Source organism: Microcaecilia unicolor, chromosome 8 (assembly GCF_901765095.1).
Source record: "Microcaecilia unicolor chromosome 8, aMicUni1.1, whole genome shotgun sequence".
NCBI classification, from domain to species: Eukaryota; Metazoa; Chordata; class Amphibia; order Gymnophiona; family Siphonopidae; genus Microcaecilia; species Microcaecilia unicolor.
In genome coordinates, this window is record NC_044038.1 from 215,806,384 (window position 1) to 215,829,663 (window position 23,280).

Genomic DNA, 23,280 nt, shown 5'->3' on the forward strand with positions numbered 1-23,280 from the left:
TTTTTCTTGTTCTCTGTGGACTGAGTAATTAATATATATTTGAATTTTTCTTCCCCCCCCCCATCTTGATAATGACTTGACAAATGTCTATAATGCTTGGCTATGTTTGTTTTAAAGTATTTATTTATTTTAATTTCAGATGTCTTAGGGTCTTGGGAAGTTTTGAAGTTTCTTTTTAGTATCTTCAATATATAAATACATGCCAGCACAAGAATGTTCATAGGTACTTATGTAGAAATATGAGTGTGCTTAAATAAGCAGAAACATTTATTCATCTACTTATTTATTTTATGCATTTATTAATTCTTTTGCAGGGCCAAATTTAAGATTGGTGTCCAGAGGAAGTGCCCATCCCATATTAAAGCAGACATTGGGAACAGGCTCATACTTGACCCAGCATCATCTTTGGCCCAGGTATTTGGTGCCTATGTTGCTTATACCTAGTTTGGACCTGTTCTTTTGTAATTGTACTACACAGAATCAAGACGGGACAGTAACTTTTTAATCTACCTACTAAGAAAATATGGTGTGTATATTTTCTCCGCACCCTTCCATGGAATTTGTATTTATGAAATGTTTAAATCAAGGTATCCTAGTCAGCTTTTAAGGCAGTGACATTAAGAGGCATATTTTCAAAGCAAGTTATATAGTAATCTGTAGAACTTTGTAAGTCTAAGTGCTTTGAAAATGAGCCACTAAGTTTCCTTTTAATATAATACAGCTGTTGCACTGGCATGCATGCTTGAGCCAAGGTGGCTGATCAGTTACAGTACTGGCATTGTATGCCATCCATTCTTTACTTGTCTCTTCATAAACTTCACTTAGGTCTCCTTTTACAAAGCTGTTCTGCTGATTAGCGGCATGCTGAATGTGAAGAAGCCCTTTCTATTCCCATGGACTTTTTCGCATTCAGTGCACCGCTATTTGGTAGCACAGCTTCGTAAAAGGGGTAATAATAATATATATAGTAGTTGTTGATCAGTAGAACACAATCCCACACAAATTCAGTACTAATTATGCAATTTTTGTAAGTAATTTCAGGATAGCATTTGCTCTAGATGTAAAGATCCTTTTTTTCACTGAAGCTCTGTTGTTTAATAATTATTAATTCTCTTGATATCTAATTTGCATACTTAATCCAGTTTATGCTCAGTTAGCTTAGAAAAGGACTAACACAAAAAACACACTACTTTAGCTGGTCATAGTTAAGACACTATAGTAGTACAGGAGACCAGTTTGATGATTGGTGATTGGTCAAGATGCATTTAATTGAAATTTTGCCCAGTTTCATATTTTAATATTTTTATGAGGTTTTCCAACATTAAAAAAATGCCAGATGAGAATCTGAAACAAAGTTTATATTATTCCTTTTCTATTGTTCATAGAAAAAGGTGTCTTTACCTTGTGATTTTTAGTTTGTCAGCTTTTGTCTACCTCAGTTACTCTATTACTACAGAAAAAGTGCATTATACAGAAAGGAATATGAAAGTCAAATTAACTATGTCTAATGCAAGCGCAAAAAGGAAAAATATACTTTAAAGAAAGCATGTGAAGAACAATGTGCATCTGGTCAAAAGAGGGAAAAAATTAACAATTAGGTTGTAAACCACAGTGAATAGCTTTGAAATGTTCATAAGCTTCAAAATATGGTAAATGGTGAAGAATAAATTCCAGTGACGACGAGAGGGGTAGAGGTGGAGTTTGCAGTGGTCTGTTTATGATTAGCACACAAAAAGCATCATGTAAAGTCAAGTAAACAGAAAATGCAAGATCCCCCTCCGAAGCAAGCAGGAATCAGATGCTTTTAGATTAATAGCAGAGGGTTCAAGACATGACTGCAAACTCTGCATGTCCTTTCAATTAGCTTTATTTTTCCCACTCCTATTGCCAGAATAAATGGGACATCTTGATGAGCACGCTGTTGAAAATCTTACTGGAAGATTTAGCAAATGCTGATCTGACTTGACCGATCTTACTAAAATAATAACAGAAAACAGTTTGTAAGGCTTTCAAACCCAGCCTCTCTTCCACCCCCATTTTCTCAGAATTGGGTTTTCTCAGAATTGGGTTTTCTCTCTGACCTCACAAAAGCTCTCTCCGTACGATAAGGCTGCTATCAGGACTTTGCATGTTTTTGCTGCTTGGAGGGTTAGAAATAAACACAGCTTTGGAGGAGGTCAGTTGTAAACTGAGCTGGAAAGGGAGAAGGCTTGAAACAGGAAAGGGGCAGCACGTTCAAGGGTAAGTAAAATCCAAACTGGATTGCTGCATATTTTTCTTTGTTAATATATGTTTCTGTTCTGCATCTTCTAAAAATGATCTCGGCACAGTTTGTGTGCATGTTTACACAGCTTTACATATGAATGCAGTCACACATATTTTAATGAGGACCTCCTTCTCCATGGATGATTTAGATAAACTGTAAACCAAAGAAATCATTTACTTTTTAAGTTTTGGAAATTCCATGCAGCCAAATTGTGTTTAAAAATGTAAATATCTTCAAAATGTGGTGTATGAATAGTATTGGAATGGACTTAATTACAACTTTCTGTTTTAGGAGGTTTTTACATGTATTATTTTGCAGTTGAGTTTTAACAGAAGTCTTCATATCAGCTCACTCTGGGGGACAATAGAAGTTCACAGGCAGGGGGCATCAGAACAAGTATATTCATTGTAGCTATTTCCTTAGAGTGATATTTCTTCTCAGCTTTATGGCTTGGATCAAACAAAAAATCTGAACTATAAGGTGAGAACGGTCTCTTCTTGGCCTGTTTTTGTCAAGATTGATAACCTATAGAATATAAGTGGTTAACACTTGTCATCCAGCATCTGTTAGGGACATGAAATTGTTAAACTTGGATGATTAAACCATCTTCTATAATAAATAAAATTAAGAAATAGTATAAATGCAATAGTAGATACAGTTGAATGTAGCATTGTATCAATTGGGGAGTTGAATAGAGTTATCTCTGAGGACATGCAGCATGTCAGCCCCTCAGAAGTGCATGATGTCATCTGATGGAGCCCTGCATGGGAAAGCTTCCCCTATCTTTCCTATGTTTTAGAACTTTTAGGGGCTCTTTTACTAACGTCTGGTAAAGTTTTGCACTTAGATGCAAAAATTAACAAGTGGTAAGTGGAAAGCCTGTGTGCTATCTGATGATACTTTCAATATGTTCTCATACAGTTACTACAAAGAAAATGTATTTTACCATGTGTGGTATATTTGCAGTTAAAATCAACGCTTACTGCAGCAGTGGCAACTAACTGTAGTGACCATTCCTTTACAAGCTATACAGTTAGCACATGAATTAGCATGTGCTGTCATGCTAGTGTGGTAATAGCTGGCGACTCTATCACTAAGAGAATGCTAATTTATGCGCTAGCTGTTTAACACACTTATGTTTTTATTTATTTAGTTAATTTAAACACGTGGAGGGGCATAATTGAACAGGGTGCCCAAGTTTTCCTGAGGACGTCTTCGCAGGATGTCCCTGCGAAGGGGCGGGGAAACCCGTATTATCGAAACAAGATTGACGGCCATCTTTTGTTTTTCGATAATATGGTCAGGGACACCCAAATCTCAACATTTAGGTCGACCTTAGAGATGGTCGTCCTTAGACTTGGTTGTTTTTGATTTTCGGCGATAATGGAAACCGAGGACACCCATCTCAGAAACGACCAAATCCAAGCCATTTGGTCGTGGGAGGAGCCAGCATTTGTAGTGCACTGGTCCCCCTCACATGCCAGGACACCAACTGGGCACCCTAAGGGGTACTGCAGTGGACTTCAGAAAAATCTCCCAGGTGCATAGCTCCCTTACCTTGTGTGCTGAGCCCCCCAAAACCCACTCCCCACAATTGTACACCACTACCATTGCACTTAGGGCACCTACATGTGGGTACAGTGGGCTTGTGGTGGGTTTTAGAGGGTTCACATTTACCACCACAAGTATAACAGGTGGGGGGGGGGGGGGGAATGGGCTTGGGTCCACCTGCCTGAAGTGCACTGCAGTACCCACTAAAACTGCTCCAGGGACCTGCATACTGCTGTCATGGAGCTTGGTATGATATTTGAGGCTGGAAAAAATCATTAAAAAATTTTTTTTAGGGTGGAAGGGGGTTACTGACCACTGGGGGAGTAAGGGGAGGTCATCCCTGATTCCCTCTGGTGGTCATCTGGTCATTTAGAGCACATTTAGACCAACTAAAGTCGGCCAAGTGTTCATCAGGGACACCCTTCTTTTTTCCATTATCGGCCGAGGACGCCCATGTGTTAAGCACGCCCCAGTCCCGCCTTTGCTATGCTTCCGATGCCCCCGTGAACTTTGGTCATCCCCACGACGGAAAGCAGTTGAGAACGCCTAAAATCGGCTTTCGATTATGCCGATTTGGGCGACCCTGGGAGAAGGACGCCCATCTCCTGATTTGTGTCGAAGGATGGGCGCCCTTCTCTTTCGAAAATAAGCCTGTTAGTCTGCCTACAACCTAGATGGAATACAAAATACATACACAATAAAAATACCACACAGACAGATTCCCACCACTTCACAACTCCTTTAACTGTTACCAAACTATGCCTGACAAACAATATCCGAGTCATGGCCATGAACATGGCCATGCCTCAGGCCCCTGACTCACCTCGAGTGTGTTCAGGGCTTCTGACTTCACCCTGTCTTGCTGAGTTGTTCAGGGCAGCACTCTTCAGTGACTCTGATGCATCCTAGCATCACTCCTGATGCCATGATGCCAGCATCCCTAAGGTGCACGTGCGGAAGCCCTCGTTTTAAAGGGGCAGGCGGCTGAAGCAAGCTGCCCTGAGGTATAAAAAACGGGTGGATAAAAAGAGGCACCTTGCTCTTCAATTCCACCCAGGAGATTTGGTCTGGCTCTCTACCCAGAACCTACGCCTTAAAACTCCATCCACCAAATTTGCTCCCAGGTTTATTGGACTATACCCTGTTCGGTAGGTGGAACCTGTGGCATGTTAGCTGAAATTCATAAATTCATGAAACCTCTCATATTGGGAGGTAGGAGTGTAGGTCCTAGATTACTGCAATCTGCTCCTCACTGGTGTCCCACTTAGCCATCTATCCCCCCTTCAATCTGTTCAGAATTCCGCGGCACGTCTTATTTTTCGCCAGAGCCGATATGCTCACATCAGCCCTCTCCTGAAGTCACTTCACTGGCTTCCGATCCGTTACCGCATACAATTCAAACTTCTCCTACTAACCTACAAATGCTCTCACTCTGCTGCCCCTCCTTACCTCTCCACCCTCATCTCCCCCTTCATTCCTACCCAGAACCTCCGCTCACTGGACAAATCCCTCCTTTCTGCTCCTTTCTCCACCTCTGCTAACTCCAGACTCCGCCCTTTCTGCCTCACTTCACCCTTTGCCTGGAATAGACTTCCTGAACCGATACATCAGGCCCCATCCCTACCCATCTTCAAATCCTTGCTCAAAGCCCATCTTTTCGACTCTGCATTTGGCACTTAACCTAACCATTACTCCTCTATTCAATACCACTACCAATCTGTCTGTATTATGCATTTTGTTTTTAATTACCTCTTCTTATAGACCTCTTTCTGACTCTGTCATACGGGGGACTAAAGGTACTTATTTCATATAACAGATTCTGTATAGTTTCTCTGACCTCCATTGTCATCCAATCACAAGGTCTATTCTGGGGTGGCATTAGGAGCCGTAATTGAAAACTAATTCCCATAATTACTGCTTTCTGTTTGTTTTCTGGATCTAGATATACTCTGGGCCATTTATGTTCCCACATAAATCTTATTAAACATCTGTCTAAGTTTCTGCAAAGACTGAGTGTCACTTGTATATGATCTACCTGGTAGGCTAAATGTAAGGTAAAGAGAAGATAGAATCAATAAAAATAAAGACAGAGATAGGTTTAGATAGATAGATACATTTTATTTCTTACCCAAACACAGGTCTTCAAGTTGATACAAATACAGACATCAGATTCTGGTTTCAGCCGCACAGGGCTTCGCCGTCTGACAGAAGCTTCGGAGAAGACTCTCAAACTGAGCCAAAATCTCCCCTCTTTTATACTCTATCTTCTCCATAGAAGTGAATGGTGAGATACCTAGCTCCTAATATTTCGCAATTTCTGAGATCATACTTTCCCATGCGATCTGCTATCTGATGTACCCACCTCCTTCCGTTCTCAGCTACTGCTAATTATCAACATGTTTTGGGAAGCGTTGAGATAACAGTTTCACATCTTCCGGCTGCAATACTTTTCATACCTTTCTCATGAACTCTGTATTACCTCTGTATCATTGTATACCAAAACTAATAAGCTCCATTTTATTCATCTGATCTTTCATTACAGATGCTATATTTGATTTAAAAATTGTACCAATTTGTGTCAGAAGTCATTATTCAGACCTGCTTTTTGCAGATTCTCAAATATTAATTCACTTGCTTGTTCTTTGGCCTAGTCAGTATTTTTTTCCCAGTTGTTCTTGGCTGCATAGCTTTGGCCATCACTATTCCAGTGGTAGCCTTAAAGCTAGGCCATATATTAACAATTTGCATACCTTAATTGTCTTTAGCTGTTTAGATCTATTAGTCTGTCCCTATGAACTATTGTGTAATCAGATGTACTATGCTGTCTTAATTTGATTGTCTCTGTTATGTCCTTTAGATTGTAAGCTCTTTTGAGCAGGGACTCTCTCTCTTCATGTTTGACTGTACAGTGCTGCATAAGTCTGGTAGCGCTTTAGAAATGTTGAGTAGTAGGTCCTCCGAACTTCTCCTATTGATGTTGCTTCTGATATAGAATTTGAAGTCCAGAGCACTCTTGACTCCCGGAAAATACTGGGGAAGCTTCACTACCTCATTGCCTTGGAAGAGTTACCTTTCACATATTTGAACGTCTGTATCATATCACCCCTGTTCCTCCTTTTCTCCAGGGTATACATGTTCAGGTCAGCAAGTCTCTCCTCATACGTCTTGGAACGCAAATCCCGTACCATTCTCGTAGCTTTTCTTTGCATTGCTTCCATTTTTTTAACATCCTTCGCAAGGTACGGCCTCCAAAACTGAACACAATACTCCAGGTGGGGCCTCACCAACGACTTGTACAGAGGCATCAACACTTCCTTTCTTCTGCTGATCACACCTCTCTCTATGCAGCCTAGCAACCTTCTCGCTACAGCCACCGCCTTGTCACACTGTTTCGTCACCTTCAGATCCTCGGATACTATAACCCCAAGATCCCTCTCCCCCCTCAGTACCTATCAGACTCTCACCACCTAACACATAAGTCTCTCTTGGGTTTCTACTCCCTAAGTGCATCACTTTGCATTTCTTCGCATTGAATTTAATTGCCAAACCTTAGACCATTCTTCTAGCTTCCTCAGATCCTTTTTCATACCTTCCACTCCCTCCCGGGTGTCCACTCTGTTGCAAATCTTAGTATCATCCGCAAATAGGCAAACTTTACCTTCTAACCCTACGGGAATGTCACTCACAAATATATTGAATAGAATCGGCCCCAGCACCGATCCCTGAGGCACTCCACTACTCACCTTTCCCTCCTCCGAGCGAACTCCATTTACCACCACCCTCTGTCGTCTATCTGTCAACCAGTTCCTAATCCAGTTCACCACTTCGGGACCTATCTTCAGCCCATCGAGTTTATTTAAGAGCCTCCTGTGGGGAACCGTGTCAAAAGCTTTGCTAAAATCTAAGTAGCTTACGTCTATAGCATGTCGATGATTTAATTCTCCAGTTACCAAATCAAAGAATTCAATGAGATTCGTTTGGCACGATTTCCCTCTGGTAAAACCATGTTGTCTCGGATCTTGCAACTTATTGGCTTCCAGGAAATTCACTATCCTTTCCTTCAGCATGGCTTCCATTACTTTTCCAATAACTGAAGTGAGGCTTACCGGCCTGTAGTTTCCAGCTTCTTCCCTATCACCACTTTTGTGAAGAGGGACCACATCCGCCATTCTCCAATCCCTCGGAACCTCTCCCGTCTCCAAGGTAATAGGCTCACTCTGAATTTATTGAAGGCTGACATTATGATTGTGGGGAGGCATGATGATATACCCTGGTCTGAGTCTGTGTCAGCTGAAGTTGTAGTTCTACCAGTGAAGTGACAGGCGAAGCTGTTAGGGGTGATGCTTGATTCTCACCTCAATATGCAAAAATCAGATAATTCAAATAGAAGATCTTCTTTTTTCAGCTCCACCTGTTGAGTAAGTTGAAGCTGACATTATCCGGTAGTGACTTTAGAAATGTGGTGCAAGCTTCATGTTATCAAAGGTGGATTACTGCAATGCCTTGTATCTGGGGGTTATGTAAGGTACTGCAAATTATTCAAAATGCTATAGCCAGGATGATGATGGGAGTATTGACATAAACAAACAATATTCCAGTGTTGAAACAATTGTATTGATTGCCTGTGGGATTTTAGGTACAATATAAGGTCTCGTCTTTTATTCATCAGACGCTGTACTCAATAACTCCCCTGGTATTTATCTCGGGTTTTGTCTTCATATCAGCCAGGAAGGCGATTGCAATCAGAGGCAGCAATGCAACTGTCTATTCATGGTATGGTCATGACCCCATATTCGTTTTCAGTGGCTGGGCCACTCTTGTGAAAAGCACTACCAGGGGCACTGAAATTATGTAGGCGTACTCAGCAGTTCAAAAAACGTTTTTTAAAAAACTCATATATTTGTGCAGGCATTCTTTTTTCATTTTTTTTAAAGTTCAGATTGTCACAATACGAAGTGAGAGAGCTCTTGGAACAATGCAGGGCTCCCAACCCGAGGGTCAGGAGGCTCCCATTGACAACAGATGAATCACTGCCTGGCGAAGGCTGAAAATGAACACTGGAACTTGCAGAGTGGATGACTGGAGCAGTGGAACTGGAACTGCAAAGCAGAGAACTGAAGCAGTGAAAGTGGAACTGCAGAGTGAAGGACTGGAGCAGTGGAATTGGAAGGCAAGACGAGGGAAAGGCAAGGTAGCCTTAGCAGGAACTGGTAGGCAAAACAGGAACAAGGCAAGGAAGTCTAGGCAGGCAAGGCTATGCAGGAGAAAAGGCACAGTGCTGGCGACCTGTTGCGGACGCAAAGTGGAAGCGAGGTCCAGGAGCTGGAACACCCCTTTCCCTGGGGGACATCACAGAAGAATGTCACCCTCTGCTTCGACTGCCTGCCCCTTTAAAGTGACAGCTTCAGCACACGCACGCACCTTAGAGATGCTGGCATTGCGGCACTGGGAGCAAGGCTAGGATGCAGAGTCACCAGGGAGTGATGCCCTGAACAACTCAGACAGGACGGAGGCAGGAGTCCCAAACATGCCCGAGGTGAGTCAGGAGCCTGAAGCATGGCAGTGGCTGTGAAAGTACCCCTCCCCAAAACCCCCTCCTTCCAGGACCTGGTTTGGGTTTGTGAGGAAACAGGTGACAGAACCTCTGAAGGACTGGAGTGTGCACTTGACTCACTGATTATCCTAGGAATTTTCTCCTAGGTATTAATCCGCAAACAAATCTTTTCCGGAGATGGGAAGGCGGTAGAATGAGAGGACATGAAATGAGGTTGAATGGGGGCAGCCTCAGGAAAGATGTCAGGAAGTATTTTTTCACAGAGAGGGTGGTGGATGCTTGGAATGCCCTCCCGCGGGAGGTGGTGGAGATGAAAACAGTAACGGAATTCAAACATGTGTGGGATATGCATAAAGGAATCCTGTGCAGAAGGAATGGATCCCCAGAAGCTTAGCCGAACTTGGGTGGCAGAGCAGGTGGGGGGAAGAGGGGTTGGTGGTTGGAAAGCGAGGATAGTGGAGGGCAGACTTATACGGTCTGTGCCAGAGCCGGTGATGGGAGGCGGGACTGGTGGTTGGGAGGCGGGAAGTACTGCTGCGCAGACTTGTATGGTCTGTGCCCTGAATAAGGCAGGTACAAATCAAGGTAAGGTTTACACATATGTTTGTCTTGTTGGGCAGACTGGATGGACCATGCAGGTCTTTTTCTGCCGTCATCTACTATGTTACTATCAGGCATATTTTCAAAGCACTTAGCCTTCCAAAGTTCCATAGAAACCTATGGAACTTTGGAAGGCTAAGTGCTTTGAAAATATGCCTGTATGTTACCTTGCATCCAGTCACTCATTTCACCTATGCATTGAGTCAGGCATTCAGATAACCCAATCCAAAATAGGGGAAAAAACTGAACATCATCCACCTACAAGAAGAAATGCACCTCTGTGGAGCAATAAGGTGCTGCCTTCTCAGTGATTCAAGTCTCCTTCAAAGGTTATTTCAATTATCTTTATCAGGGTTTAATTTTGGGGGGGAAAGGCCTGGAACACAGTTCTGCCACTTTGTTTCCAATTTTATAGAAAAAAGGGTATTTTCTGTTCCAGCTCCTCCATTCCAGGCAGCCTGTAGGAAAGATGAGAAGAGAGGGTGAGCCTGGAGCCAAGCCTGTTCCTCCTGCCTCTAGCAGCAGGAAAACAGGAGTGGTAGATGGATCCTAGCACTTCAAACACAGACCAAGGAACACCCAATAAGAAATTAAAACTTTTATTGATGACTATTAATGATGACTCGACATGGCACCGTGTTTTGACACAAACGTGCGTGCCTCAGGGGTCCCTTATAAGTATGTCAAAATAAACAGTCACAGACAAATCTGGAATAGACTTCCCGAGCCTGTACGTCTAGCCTCATCTTTGGCCGTCTTCAAATCCAGGCTAAAGGCCCACCTCTTTAACGCTGGTTTTGACTCCTAACCACTACTCACTTGCCCTGTACCCTTTTATCCCCACCTTTAATTCCCTTACCTCTTAGTTGTTCTGTCTGTTTGCCTGTCCTATTTAGATTGTGAGCTCTTTGACAGGGACTGTCTTTTCATGTATGGTGTACAGCGCTGCGTATGCCTTGTAGTGCTATAGATGTGATAAGTAGTAGTAGTCTTTGGTTGTAAATATAACAAGCACAAATCAGTCTGTCTTCATTTCTATTTAATGATTGACGGGAGCAGACATATGGCGACAGAGACACTCTGATATCCGAATTCTATCAATCTGATGTTTTGATAGTCTTTTTTAAGACTCTGCGCTTAGTGTTGATCAACCATTGACGATTTCAGTGTTGTATTTGCAGACCCCCGTGTTGGGTCATTTTTATAGAATAAAGATCCTCTGCCAACCATTGTTTGCATTGCTGTTTTGTGCATTAAATCTTAACCGCCAGATCCTTGACCATTCCTCTAACACTTAGGAGATCTCTTCTCATGGTTTCTACTCCTTCCAGGGTATCCACTTTATTTGCTATGTCTGTGTTATCTGCAAAAAAGGCAAACCTTTTCCTTCTAACCCTTCAGCAGTATCTCTCATAAATATATTATACCCAAAGTAATCACTATTGCTTTATTGAACATATATTGTTTAAAATAATATTTTTTACATTGAGGTAAAGTTTGGAACATAGAATTTCCGAATGAATGAGGTAAGGTTTGGAACATAGAATTTCTCTGAGCTTCCTTAGTATCCTGGGATGTATCCCATCCGGTCCCATAGCTTTGTCCGCCTTCAGATTCTCAAGTTGTTTATAAACGCTTTCCTCCGAGAATGGCGCAGTATCCACTCCATTCCCAGATATTCCCTCAGCAGCCAACTGTGGTCCTTACCCAGGATTTATCTCTGTGAATACTGAAGAGAAGTAATTGTTTATCATGTTCCCTTTATCCTTATCACTCTCCACATAGCCATTCTCGGTATCTTTCAGTCTTGCAATTCCATTCCTATCTTTTCTCTGCAAATATATGTGGAAAAGGTCTTGTCTCCTCTCTTAGCATCTTTAGCCATTTTGTCTTCTGCCCGCACTTTCACTACCCGTATTTCCCTCTTCGCTTCTTTGAATTTAATCTGATAATCCTCTCATTGTGTTCTTCTTATTTCTTGAATAAAGCCTCTTTTGCTCTTATTTTTCAGCCACTTGTTTGGAGAACCATGTAGAGGGGCATTTTTGAAAGGGATGTCCAAGTTTTGATGAGGACGTCCTTGCAAAACGTCCCCATCCAGGGGCGGGGAAACCTGTATTTTTGAAACGAGATGGATGTCCATCTTTTGTTTCGATAATACGGTCAGGGACGCCCAAATCCTGAAATTTGGTCATCCTTAGAGATGGTCGTCCCTAGACTTGGTCGTTTCTGATTTTTGGCGATAGTCGAACGCAAGGACGTCCATCTCAGAAACGACCATTTGGTCGTGGGAGCAGCCAGCATTTGTAGTGCACTGGTCCCCCTGACATGCCCAGGAGACCAACTGGGCACCCTAGGGGGCACTGCAGTGGACTTCATAAATTGCTCCCAGGAACATAGCTCCCTTACCTTGTGTGCTGAGCCCCCCCAAACCCCCCTAAAACCCACTACCCACAACTGTAGGTGAAGGGGGGCACCTAGATGTGGGTACAGTGGGTTTGCGGTGGGTTTTGGAGGGCTCGCTGTTTCCTCCACAAACGTAACAGGTGGGGGGGGGGGATGGGCCTGGGTCTGCCTGCCTGAAGTGCACTGCACCCACTAAAACTGCTGCAGAGACCTGCATACTGCTGTTATGGACCTGAGTATGACATCTGAGGCTGGCAATCAATATTTTGAAAGATATTTTTTGAGGGTGGGAGGAGGTTAGTGACCATTGGGGGATTAAGGGGAGGTCATCCCCGATTCTCTCCGTTAGTCATCTGGTCATTTCAGGCATCTTTTTGTGCCTTGGTCGTAAGAAAAACATGACCAGGTAAAGTCGTCCAAGTGTTCGTCAGGGACGACCTTGTTTCTTTCGATTTTGGGTCGAGGACGTCCTAGTGTTAGGCACGCCCATGTCCCGCCTTCACTACACCTCCGATACGCCCCCTTGAACTTTGGCCGCCCTTGCAATGGAAAGCAGTTGGGGATGTCCAAAATCGTCTTTCAATTATACCGATTTAGACGACCCTGTGAGAAGGACGTCCATCTTCCGATTTAAGTTGAAAGATGGGCGTCCTTCTCTTTCAAAATGAGCCCAATAGGTTTCCTGTTTCTCTTGTTACTTTCCTTGTGTAAATATTAGTTACCATATTTATTGCAGCTTTCAGCTTGGACCTCTGATTTTCCACTTCACCTACACCTACTCATGCCATCAGTTCCTTCTTCAGGTATTGCCCCATTTTACCAAAATCAGTACATCTGACATCCAGTACTTTGAGTTTTGTGTGTTCGCACTCCGTCTTTGCCCTTATATCAAAGCATGATGATCACTATTACATAGTTGGGCACCCACCCGAATACTGGAAACACTTCCTCCATTTGTGAGCACTAGATCCAGTGTCGACCCTTCTCTAGTGGGTTCTGTCACCATTTGTCTGAGCAAGGCACTTTGACAGGCGTCCACGATCTTCCTACTTCTTTGTGATTCTGCCGATGGAACGTTTGAATCCATATTAGGCAAGTTGAAATCTCCCAAAAGTAGCACCTCCCCTTTCATACCAAGATCTTGGAATACCTTGCGTCTTCCAAGATGCCATCCAGACTGAGGAAGATCAGGAAGCTCGGTGGGTGCGTTGGCCATGGCCGGATCGGCAAACGCAGAAAGCATGCAGGAAGGTGTGGGAATGCAGGTAGTCTGCATCACCACAGAATAAACTTTGACAAAGGTTACTTTGGAAAAGTTGGTATGAGGCACTTGCATCTGAAAAAGAATCAATACTTCTGTCCAACTATTAACTTAAGGCCAATGCACCAGTCCCATGCAAAAGACAGTATTCCCATGCTGCTAAACTCTTTTGGACATTAAAAATTGAGTGCTGATGACTTAAAAAGCCCAACTAATCTGGGTGAACCAGGCGATGCAAAATAGTGTGAAGCCGTAAAGCCATAACCTTGGCTGGCCAATGCACCAATCTCATTCAAAAAACAATATTTCCATGCTAATAAAATCTTTTGGACAGAAAAAATTGAGTGCCGATGACTTACAAATCTCAACTGATCTAGGTGAACCAGAAGAGGCAAAATAGTGTGAAGCCGTAAAGCTATAACCTTGGCTAAAATCTTACAATTAATATTGAGGAGCGAGTTTGGTCAATAAGAGGCCACCAGATGCAAATCCCTTCCAGGCTTTGGGAGCAATGTTACCAAAGCCTGATTCACTTCCAGAGGGGAAAAACACACCTTCTAATACTTGTGTAAAATAGGCTTCCAAAATGGGAGACACCTGGGAGGTCAAGAGCTTATAAATTCGCCGGAATAACAATCCAGGTCAACAGATTTATGAAGAGTTAAGGAATGGATTTTCAGTTGAATTTCATCAGCCGAAATAGGTACATCCAGAGCCTCCATCTCCGCCTCTGTGAGACGAGGTAAAGCCTCTAAGGAAACAGCACCAGAAGAAGGTCCTGAAGGCACCATCACAGAGTGTATATTCCTAGAGCCTAGCCAAAGCTTAGTAAGCTTGGAAATTAGCTTTCCCACTTTATTACCATGAACATGCAATTTATATTTATAATGAGTATTTGCCTTCTTCGCCTATTGGTGTATGATTAAAGGATTTCCATCTCCTTATTAGCCTAGGCAGGGACGCAAATATAATTTCTGCGCTCACGTGCCAGGTCTGCAGTTAAAGTAAGAATGGCTTGATTAAGCTCCTTATGTCTGTGGGCAGCATAAGGAATGACATCCTCATGCAGAGCAAGTTTAGTGGTTTGCCTAAACAGCAGAGGATCATCCATGTGACAAGAATTATGATAACAATAAGAATCCCATTTTTCCAAGAGAAATTTTTGAAAATGCACATCAGTATATAAATACATTTGAAAGAGCCATCGAGGAGTGAAAGAATAACTAGGGGCGCTCTGAACTGCCACCCATATTAAGAAATAATCTTAAATTTGTGGCTCCTTTATCTCTGCTCTCAAAATTTTAGGAAACCAATCCTTAGCCACAAAAATATAATCCAGTCAGGAGGCAACACGATGTGCTCTGACAAAGTGTGTGTAATTTATATCCAGTGGATGTAGTGTACACCAAGCATCCAGCACATCCAATGAAGTAGTAAAATATGGAAAAGCACCCAAAGGGCTAATGAGCTGGAACAATGCAAGGAGTCTATCCACACTGGAGGAGTGGCCTAGTGGTTAGGGTGGTGGACTTTGGTCCTGGGGAACTGAGAAACTGAGTTCGATTCCCACTTCAGGCACAGGCAGCTCCTTGTGACTCTGGGCAAGTCACTTAACCCTCCATTGCCCCATGTAAGCCGCATTGAGCCTGCCATGAGTGGGAAAGCGCGAGGTACAAATGTAACTAAAATAAATAAAAATAAAATACCATGTTAAAGTCCTCACAGATAAATAGAGGATAATTACCAAAAGACAAACATTGTTTCACGACAGTCAATAAAAAAGAATGACCCTGAACTGTAGGAGAATACATTTGCCACTATAATGTCAGACCCTTGCCAATGCAAGCAAAGTACCACACAGTGACCCACTGGGTTCACAAACCACTGCTCAACAGTATATTTCGTATATTATTTATCAAATTAAAGGCAGAAGCAAATGAGTCCAAAATCAAAAAAAGAAAAAAATCCAAATACCAGAAAACACCATGCCCCTTATTTTAGAAACCCTATTCATGATGTACATATGTAAATACCTGTATTTTACACATGTATATCTGCACTATGAATAGATTGTAAGGGGATGTGATTTGGGTGGGGCTTGGGCAGAACTAAAATCTGCATGTGTATTCCCCATTTCAGAAAGGGAATATAAGTGTATGTCCTAATGTATCAACATTGGGATTTACAGTTGCTCCCTTGCATGTGTAGGTTTGGGGAAAGTGCTTGTTTGGGCCAGCTCTCAATGGGAGGGATTAAAGGAGATTCCCCCACCCCCTCCTTATTCCCTGATGCTCATTTCCTCCTCCAGTTTGAAAATCAATAAGTATTGAGTCCTCTGTTGTTAATTAGAGGCTTGTATACTTGCAGGTTTGCAAAATGGCAGACATAGCAGATATGGAGGAGTAGTGTAATGGTTAGAGTAGCAGGCTGAGAAGCAAGGGAGCCTGGTTCAGATCCCACTATGGCTCCCTCTTAACCCTCAGGTAATAAACTACAAATACCTATTGTACCTGAATGTGACAAAGCATGCTGACACTGTAGATTGTAGAATACTAACTTATACGTGTAAGTTGCTGTGATTTCTACGCTCAGTTTTCCGCTCAGTTTTTCAATGTGGTTCTTTGTAAAATGGCTTCTCCTACTACATGTACAGACAAATACACATACAATCCTGCATGTATTTTAGAAAAGGCTGTATGTTAGCAGATCATTTTCTAAAATAAAACCAAAATTGTACTCGTCTTGAACCTGGACATATCGATTCTGATTTCTATGTTCGATCTATAATGGGGCTGTACACTAGTATCGGACCATATCACAATAAAAAGCTGAAAAGAAAATACACAACAATTAGAAACTTTTACAGAAAAAAGAAACCCACCAGAATCTGTTATCTAACTGATGTTTCAGTACAAACTCATCAATCTTCCCCCTTTAACTCAAAACTTCATTATAAGACTTTGAAATTAGCCATCAAAGAATGTTCAAGATGAGAAAGATTGACAAAGGTGTATACTTGTTCCCCTTAAAAGAAAGATGTCCATGGGTCAGAGGTGGAAGAAAATTCCTCTGTGCCTGGATTGCCTTGGAGAAATCAGGGATCAAGTACCCCTTTTCTCCACAAAAGATCTAATTTTTTAAAATAAAAATAAGTTTTAAGAACAATACTGCCTGATTTCCTTAGAAAAAGTAACCAAGAATTTGGCCTTAGAGGAGATTGCATCATCAGATGATTCTAAAAAAGCAGTTAAGATTATCAGGTGACACAATTTCTACAGTGTCCTCCCCTTTCTGAACCACCAAGTGTCAATCAGAAGACAAACAGTAAAGTTTAGAGCTAACAATATCATCAAAAGGCAAGTGCAAAATCTCTACAATTTTTTTTCCAAAACTCAAGTGCCAAAAGCAGTCTGGTCTTAGAGAAATTCACATTCTAAGGGCCCTGTTTACTTAGCTGCGTTATAGGCGCGTTAGCATCTTTAATGTTCGTTAACCATGTACACTCATTAAGTGTGTATGCGCCTATAATATCCCTATAGGCGCCTACACAGTTAGTGCATGCTCTAATTGTAGGCACGTTAAAAACTCTAACGCACCTTAGTAAACAGGTTCCTAAATCTATTCTTGATCATCTCTTGCTGACAGTGACCTGTAAGGCCACTGTCGCCTCTTCGCCACCCTCAACTCCCTACTTAAAGTACCCTCCGCTCCCCCCCCCCCTCACTCTCTCCTCAAACACTAGCTGACTACTTCCGCGATAAAGTACAGAAGATAAACCTTGAATTCACTTCCAAGCCTTCTCTTCCTGTGGCTTCTTAACCCACTCCCTCAACCAACCTCACCTGGCCTCCTTCTCCTCCTTCCCTCAGATCACCGAAGAGGAAACTGCTCGCCTTCTTTCTTCCTCTAAGTGCACCACCTGTTCCTCTGATCCCATTCCCACCAACCTGCTTACCAACATCTCTCCTACAGTTAACCCCTCAATCTGTCACATCCTCAACCTCTCTCTCTCCACTGCTACTATCCCTGACACTTTCAAGCACGCTGTAGTCACACCACTTCTCAAAAAACCATCATTTGACCCCACCTGTCCCTCCAACTACCGCCCCATCTCTCTTCTACCCTTCCTCTCCAAATTACTTGAACGTGCTGTCCACAGCCGCTGCCTTGACTTCCTCTCCTCTCAGGCCGTCCTCGACTCGCTTCAATCCAGCTTTCGCCCACTACACTCAACAGAAACAGCACTCTCTAAAGTCTGCAATGACCTGTTCCTTGCCAAATCCAAAGGTCCATCCTCATCCTCCTCGACCTATCTGCCGCCTTTGACACCGTCAATCATAAGTTACTTCTCGACACACTGTCCTCATTTGGATTCCAGGGCTCCGTCCTTTCCTGGTTCTCCTCGTATCTTTCCCAACACACCTTCAGAGTATTTTCTAATGGCTCTTCTTCCACCCCCGTCCCACTCTCTGTCGGGGTCCCTCAAGGATCTGTCCTTGGACCGCTTCTTTTCTCGATATACACCTCTTCCCTGGGCTCGTTGATCTCATCACATGGATTCCAGTACCATCTCTATGCTGAAGACACCCAGCTTTACCTCTCCACTCCCGACATCACAGTCGAAACCCAGGCCAAAGTTTCGGCCTGCCTTTCCGACATCGCTGCCTGGATGTCCAACCGGCATCTGAAACTGAACATGGCTAAGACTGAGCTCCTCGTCTTTCCACCCAAACCCTCTTCTCCTCTTCCCCCACTTTCCGTCTCTGTTGACAATGCCCTCATTCTCCCCGTCTCTTCAGCCCGCAATCTCGGAGTCATTTTCGACTCCTCCCTCTCCTTCTCTGCCCATATCCAGCAGACAGCTAAGACCTGTCGCTTCTTCCTCTATAATATTAGCAAAATTCGCCCATTCCTTTCTGAACAGACCACCAGAACCCTCGTCCACTCGCTCGTTACCTCTCGTCTTGACTATTGCAACCTTCTCCTCGATGGCCTCCCGCTTAGCCACCTATCCCCCCTTCAATCTGTCCAAAACTCCGCCGCACGTCTTATCTACCGCGTGAACCGATACTCTCATATCACCCCTCTCCTCAAGTCGCTTCACTGGCTCTCGATCCGCTACCGTATACAATTCAAGCTTCTCCTATTGACCTTCAAGTGCACTCAATCTGCAGCCCCCCATTACCTCTCTACCCTCCTCTCCCCGTATGTTCCCACCCGTAACCTCCGCTCTCAGGACAAATCACTCCTTTCTGTACCCTTCTCCACCACCGCTAACTCCAGACTCCGCCCCTTCTGCCTCGCATCACCTTATGCCTGGAACAGACTTCCTGAGCTCATATGCCGTGCACCCTCCCTGCCCATTTTCAAGTCCTTACTCAAGGCCCATCTCTTCTCCCTTGCTTTTGGCGCCTAACCACCTTCCCCATTCCTGATACCTACACTGACTACATAGCTTATTACCTTTAGATTGTAAGCTCTCTTGAGCAGGGACTGTCCTTCCCCTTGTCTAAACTTGTACAGCGCTGCGTAACCCTGGCAGCGCTATAGAAATGCTAAGTAGTAGTAGTAGTAGTAAGGCTGTCTTTTTATATTGACAATATTAGTGGACTCAAGCTAAGTCTTAATGTTGGAGAAAAAGGTCCCCAAAGTATCCAATTCATTTTCATGTTCCTTGAGCTTTGTCATAGTTTCCTTAGAAAATGTTGCCAGTAGACGGGGGCGTGCATCCCAAGATGGGTGACGTTTGTTGCTGAACGCCGCCACAACATTTTTTTCTTTTAGAGAATTTCATTCTTATTCTTCCTCCTAGATGGGGAAGAAGCGCAAGGGCATATAGCATCTGCTGTCAGCAGCTTCAGCTCCAGTATCATGCTGGCCGATGGACAGTTTTGTGCGTCGTCCCAAGGCAGCAGGAGTAACTCTGGGTGGCTTGCTGGGATTGTCCATGGCGGAAGGTGTGCCATTGACTTCCCCTGAACTGGAAGTTTCTCTGTCCTCGGAATAGCAACTTCCTCCATCTCTCCCACAGGGAAGTGCCATGCGGCAGATCGAGGAGATGAACGATGGCCGTGGGGCCCTGAAGCAATTCACAGCTAGAGTAGATACTGTGGAGAGTGAGAATATGCCGGTGAGCGGGGACGTGCAGCAAGCAGAACAGCAGCCTGGGCTTTCGGTACAGAAGGAAGCACATGGTGCAGACTTACCTATGGTTAAAACGCCACCAGGTACTATTGAACTCTCCACTTTTATTCCGGTAACACCTAAGATATTTACTTTGGAGACATTATGGGAAAGCATTTTGAGATTAGAAACATCCTTTCTGGGAGTATTTTCTGAAAAAATGGATACTTTGGTTATACAACAGAGCACTATTATAGCAATATTAATGGGTTAAATCAGCGTGTTTCTTAAAATGAAAAAAATCTCCAACAGATTCAGCAGAAAAAAACAGCAATGTTAAAAGATATTGCTATTAGACATAGCAAGTTGGAGGTACTGGATAATGCAAATAACAGGCAGAATTTAAGATTTATAAATTTTCCCTGAGTACCAGCGGTATCTGCTCGTGAGATGTATAAAAAATTTGTTACAACAGTTTTGAAAGTGCCTGTTGGATCCATTCCACCAATTTCCAGAGCTTATTATCTCCCCCAGGTGAAGAGAAAGGAGAGCGTTGGAAAAATTTCTTCTTTATAATTGGATAGTTTGGATTTAGCAGACTTTCTACAAAGATCAGACTCTGACCCTGTAGTTGCTACATTACTAGTGACATATGTATTAGACTCTGATAGGAACTGGCTACTCCGGATGTTTTCCGGTCTAAGGATACTACTTTTATGAATGTAAAAGTTCAGCTTTTCCCGGACAGCGTTACTACTGGCATCTGCGGGTGGCGAGGGGGTTTGATGCGCCGGGGGAGGGGAGGGTCGCTGGACATGGTAGCTGGAGGGGGAGGGGAGGGTCGCTAGACATGGATGGCTGGAGGCGGGGCAGGGGAGAGGTAGGTGGGGAGGGTGTCCTGAGACCAGAGATGTGAGAGTGGGGGCTCACACTCACTCTCTCACATACTCTCTCTGACACACTCCCTGTCTATCGCACTCTATCTCTCTGTCACACACACACAGTCTCACACACACAGACACTCTGTCTCTCACACACTCTCTCACACAAACACACGCACACTGTCTCTCTCTCATTCTCTCTATGACACACACACTCCATCTCTCACACACACTTTCTCTCAAACATACACACTCAGAGGAAAACCTTGCTAGCGCCCGTTTCATTTGTGTCAGAAACTGGCCTTTTTTACTAGTGTTTTATGAATAGTTCTCCCCCTACAATTGTGGTCTAGTTTAGACTTTGGTGTTAGTTTATTTCTTTATAAGACATAATGAGGCATATTTTCAAAGCACTTAGCCTTCCAAAGTCTATGGAACTTTGGAAGGCTAAGTGCTTTGAAAATAAGCCTCATTGTCTGTATTTTTCTTTTCCTCACCAATGTTCTTTTTGATGTAGCAAGTGTGATTTTTGTAAAGATTTCAATAAATATATATTAAAAAAATGTTGCCAGCTGGGAAATAAATCTCTTAACCAAATATTGGGGACCCTTTACTAAGCTGTGGTAAGCACTAATGTGTGCTTATTTCAGGTTAAAAATCAGTACTGTGGGGTATGCTCAGGCATCCCACAGTAGTTTTGGCATCTGCGCAGGCTTCCCAAGCACTAAAAAATGAACCAAGTAGTACATGGTTAGCACGAGAGCCATGAACACCTAATGGAAAAATTAATGCATGGCCATTATTGCTAAAATAGAAAATGAGGACATTTTACAGTTTTGTGCTTAAAGTGGCCTCAGTGTGTGAGAAACCCACACACTAGTCATAGCGCAGGCCACATTTTAGCGCAACTTAGAAAAAGGGCCCCCCCCCATTCTGTGTGAGGCTCCAGAGGTCAGAGATACACCCCCTCCATCCAGGAAGGGGATCTGCTTGTCAGTACTCTCTCCTTCACCTATCAGGATAATTCTAGGGCCAGAAATGTTTGCCTTTCCACTCTCATTTGCATTTCCCTGGCAGCTGTCTGTGTTGGATATGGATGGATCCTTACCAATCCCAGTAGTGTGGGGAAATAGACCCACTTCCATTAGGTCTTGCCAATGCACACAGATAAGCGCTTTTTCTCAACACCTTAAATTAGGCCTTCTTAACACTTGCTCCTTACAGAGTAAAAAACTTTTAGTTAGAGATATCATTACAACGAATTCCTTTGATATTTTATGCCTCACTGTGACATGGTTAACAGACTCAAACCTCTCTTACCTTTCCCAGGTGGCTCCTGGCTACACGACTTTACATTTGAACTGACCACATAGGAGGGGTGGTGGATTAGCAATTAGCGATCATCTTTTCTTCATCCCTAAATATTCATCACTTCCCTACTCTCCTAGAACTTGTGCCATTCAAATTAACATCCTCTATATTATCCCTTGACTTTCTCCTTCTTTGTCTACTTTCTCCTATTACTTCTGCCTCATTTCAATCCCTTCAAACATTTATCACCCATTATTCCATGACATCCCTTATCCAGTTCTTGGAGACTTTAATATTCAAATAGATAAATCTCATTCTCTCTTTTGCTCTAATTCCATGACCTTCTACAAGACCTTTTCTTTAGCTCAATATATTCTCTACACATCAGGCAGGTCATGTACTTGATATGGTGGTGGTTGTTAGCATTTTCATAGGAATGTTGGCCATGGCATTTAAATGACTGTATATTCAGCAGCAAAGTATGTATATTCATCAGTGTGGAACAGACATATTGACTGCTGCCATCACTATCCATTTAGTTTAGGCATTTCAGATATGAATCTTTATGGAAGAAACACCATTATGTTACATATGCAGAAAAAGGGGAAAAGAAAAGTGTTCATAAATAAATGAAAAAAAAAACTTCTGCCTATGAACATAATGTAGCAAGCCTGAAATGATGAGTATAGAAGGTGATAAAAAAGGAAATATAGCCCAGGAAAAGCAGGATAAAATGAAGCTGTTAGAAAACATTGCCCAACCACCCAAATTCCAGAAAGAAGCAGATTTAAACAGAAATCTTTATCTAAAAACTTTTGCAACTATTGAGGATGCAGGGTTCATAAACAATATACTTAGAACCTTGCTATTTTATCACACACAGCAGGGGAGACCTTGCCCCTAAAGAAATTATTTGTTGCCTTTTACCTAGGAAAACCTTACACCCCCTCCTGTGAAGTTATAGATACATCAGGAAACACAGAAATATCTGTCCCCAGGAAACTACTATTCCTAAAATTTAAAAATAGTGCAGTGTCCAGACTTTTTTTTCATATTCAAGAGCATAATGAGGTCCCTGTATGCTATATTTCTGATTGTCAATCTTCTATAAGCCTAGAAACATCTAGGCTATCCTCTAAGATCTCAACCAGTGCTTTCCTTCTGCATGGCAGCTGACCTGGCAGTTCTAAGAGGAATGTAAAAAGCCCTAGTGATAGGGGGAAATGAATAACTACGTATTTTTAGATGTTCTTTTAATAACACTACAGCATCTCCTTGGTGATACCACTGCTGACTCAGGAAAATTCAAAAATCTAAGATTAAAATG

The 23,280-nt window shown here is 42.9% G+C and overlaps 1 protein-coding gene across 1 annotated transcript in view; it reads left to right on the plus strand.

Moving 5' to 3' along the window:
• Window positions 1-1,807: 1,807 nt before the first annotated feature.
• The window catches only part of RIPOR3 (RIPOR family member 3), a 277,332-nt gene continuing 255,859 nt past the window's right edge, over window positions 1,808-23,280 (plus strand). The window contains 1 exon segment of the mRNA XM_030211650.1: window positions 1,808-2,241. Coding sequence (XP_030067510.1) covers window positions 2,129-2,241 — 113 coding nt within the window. The 5' untranslated portion in view covers window positions 1,808-2,128.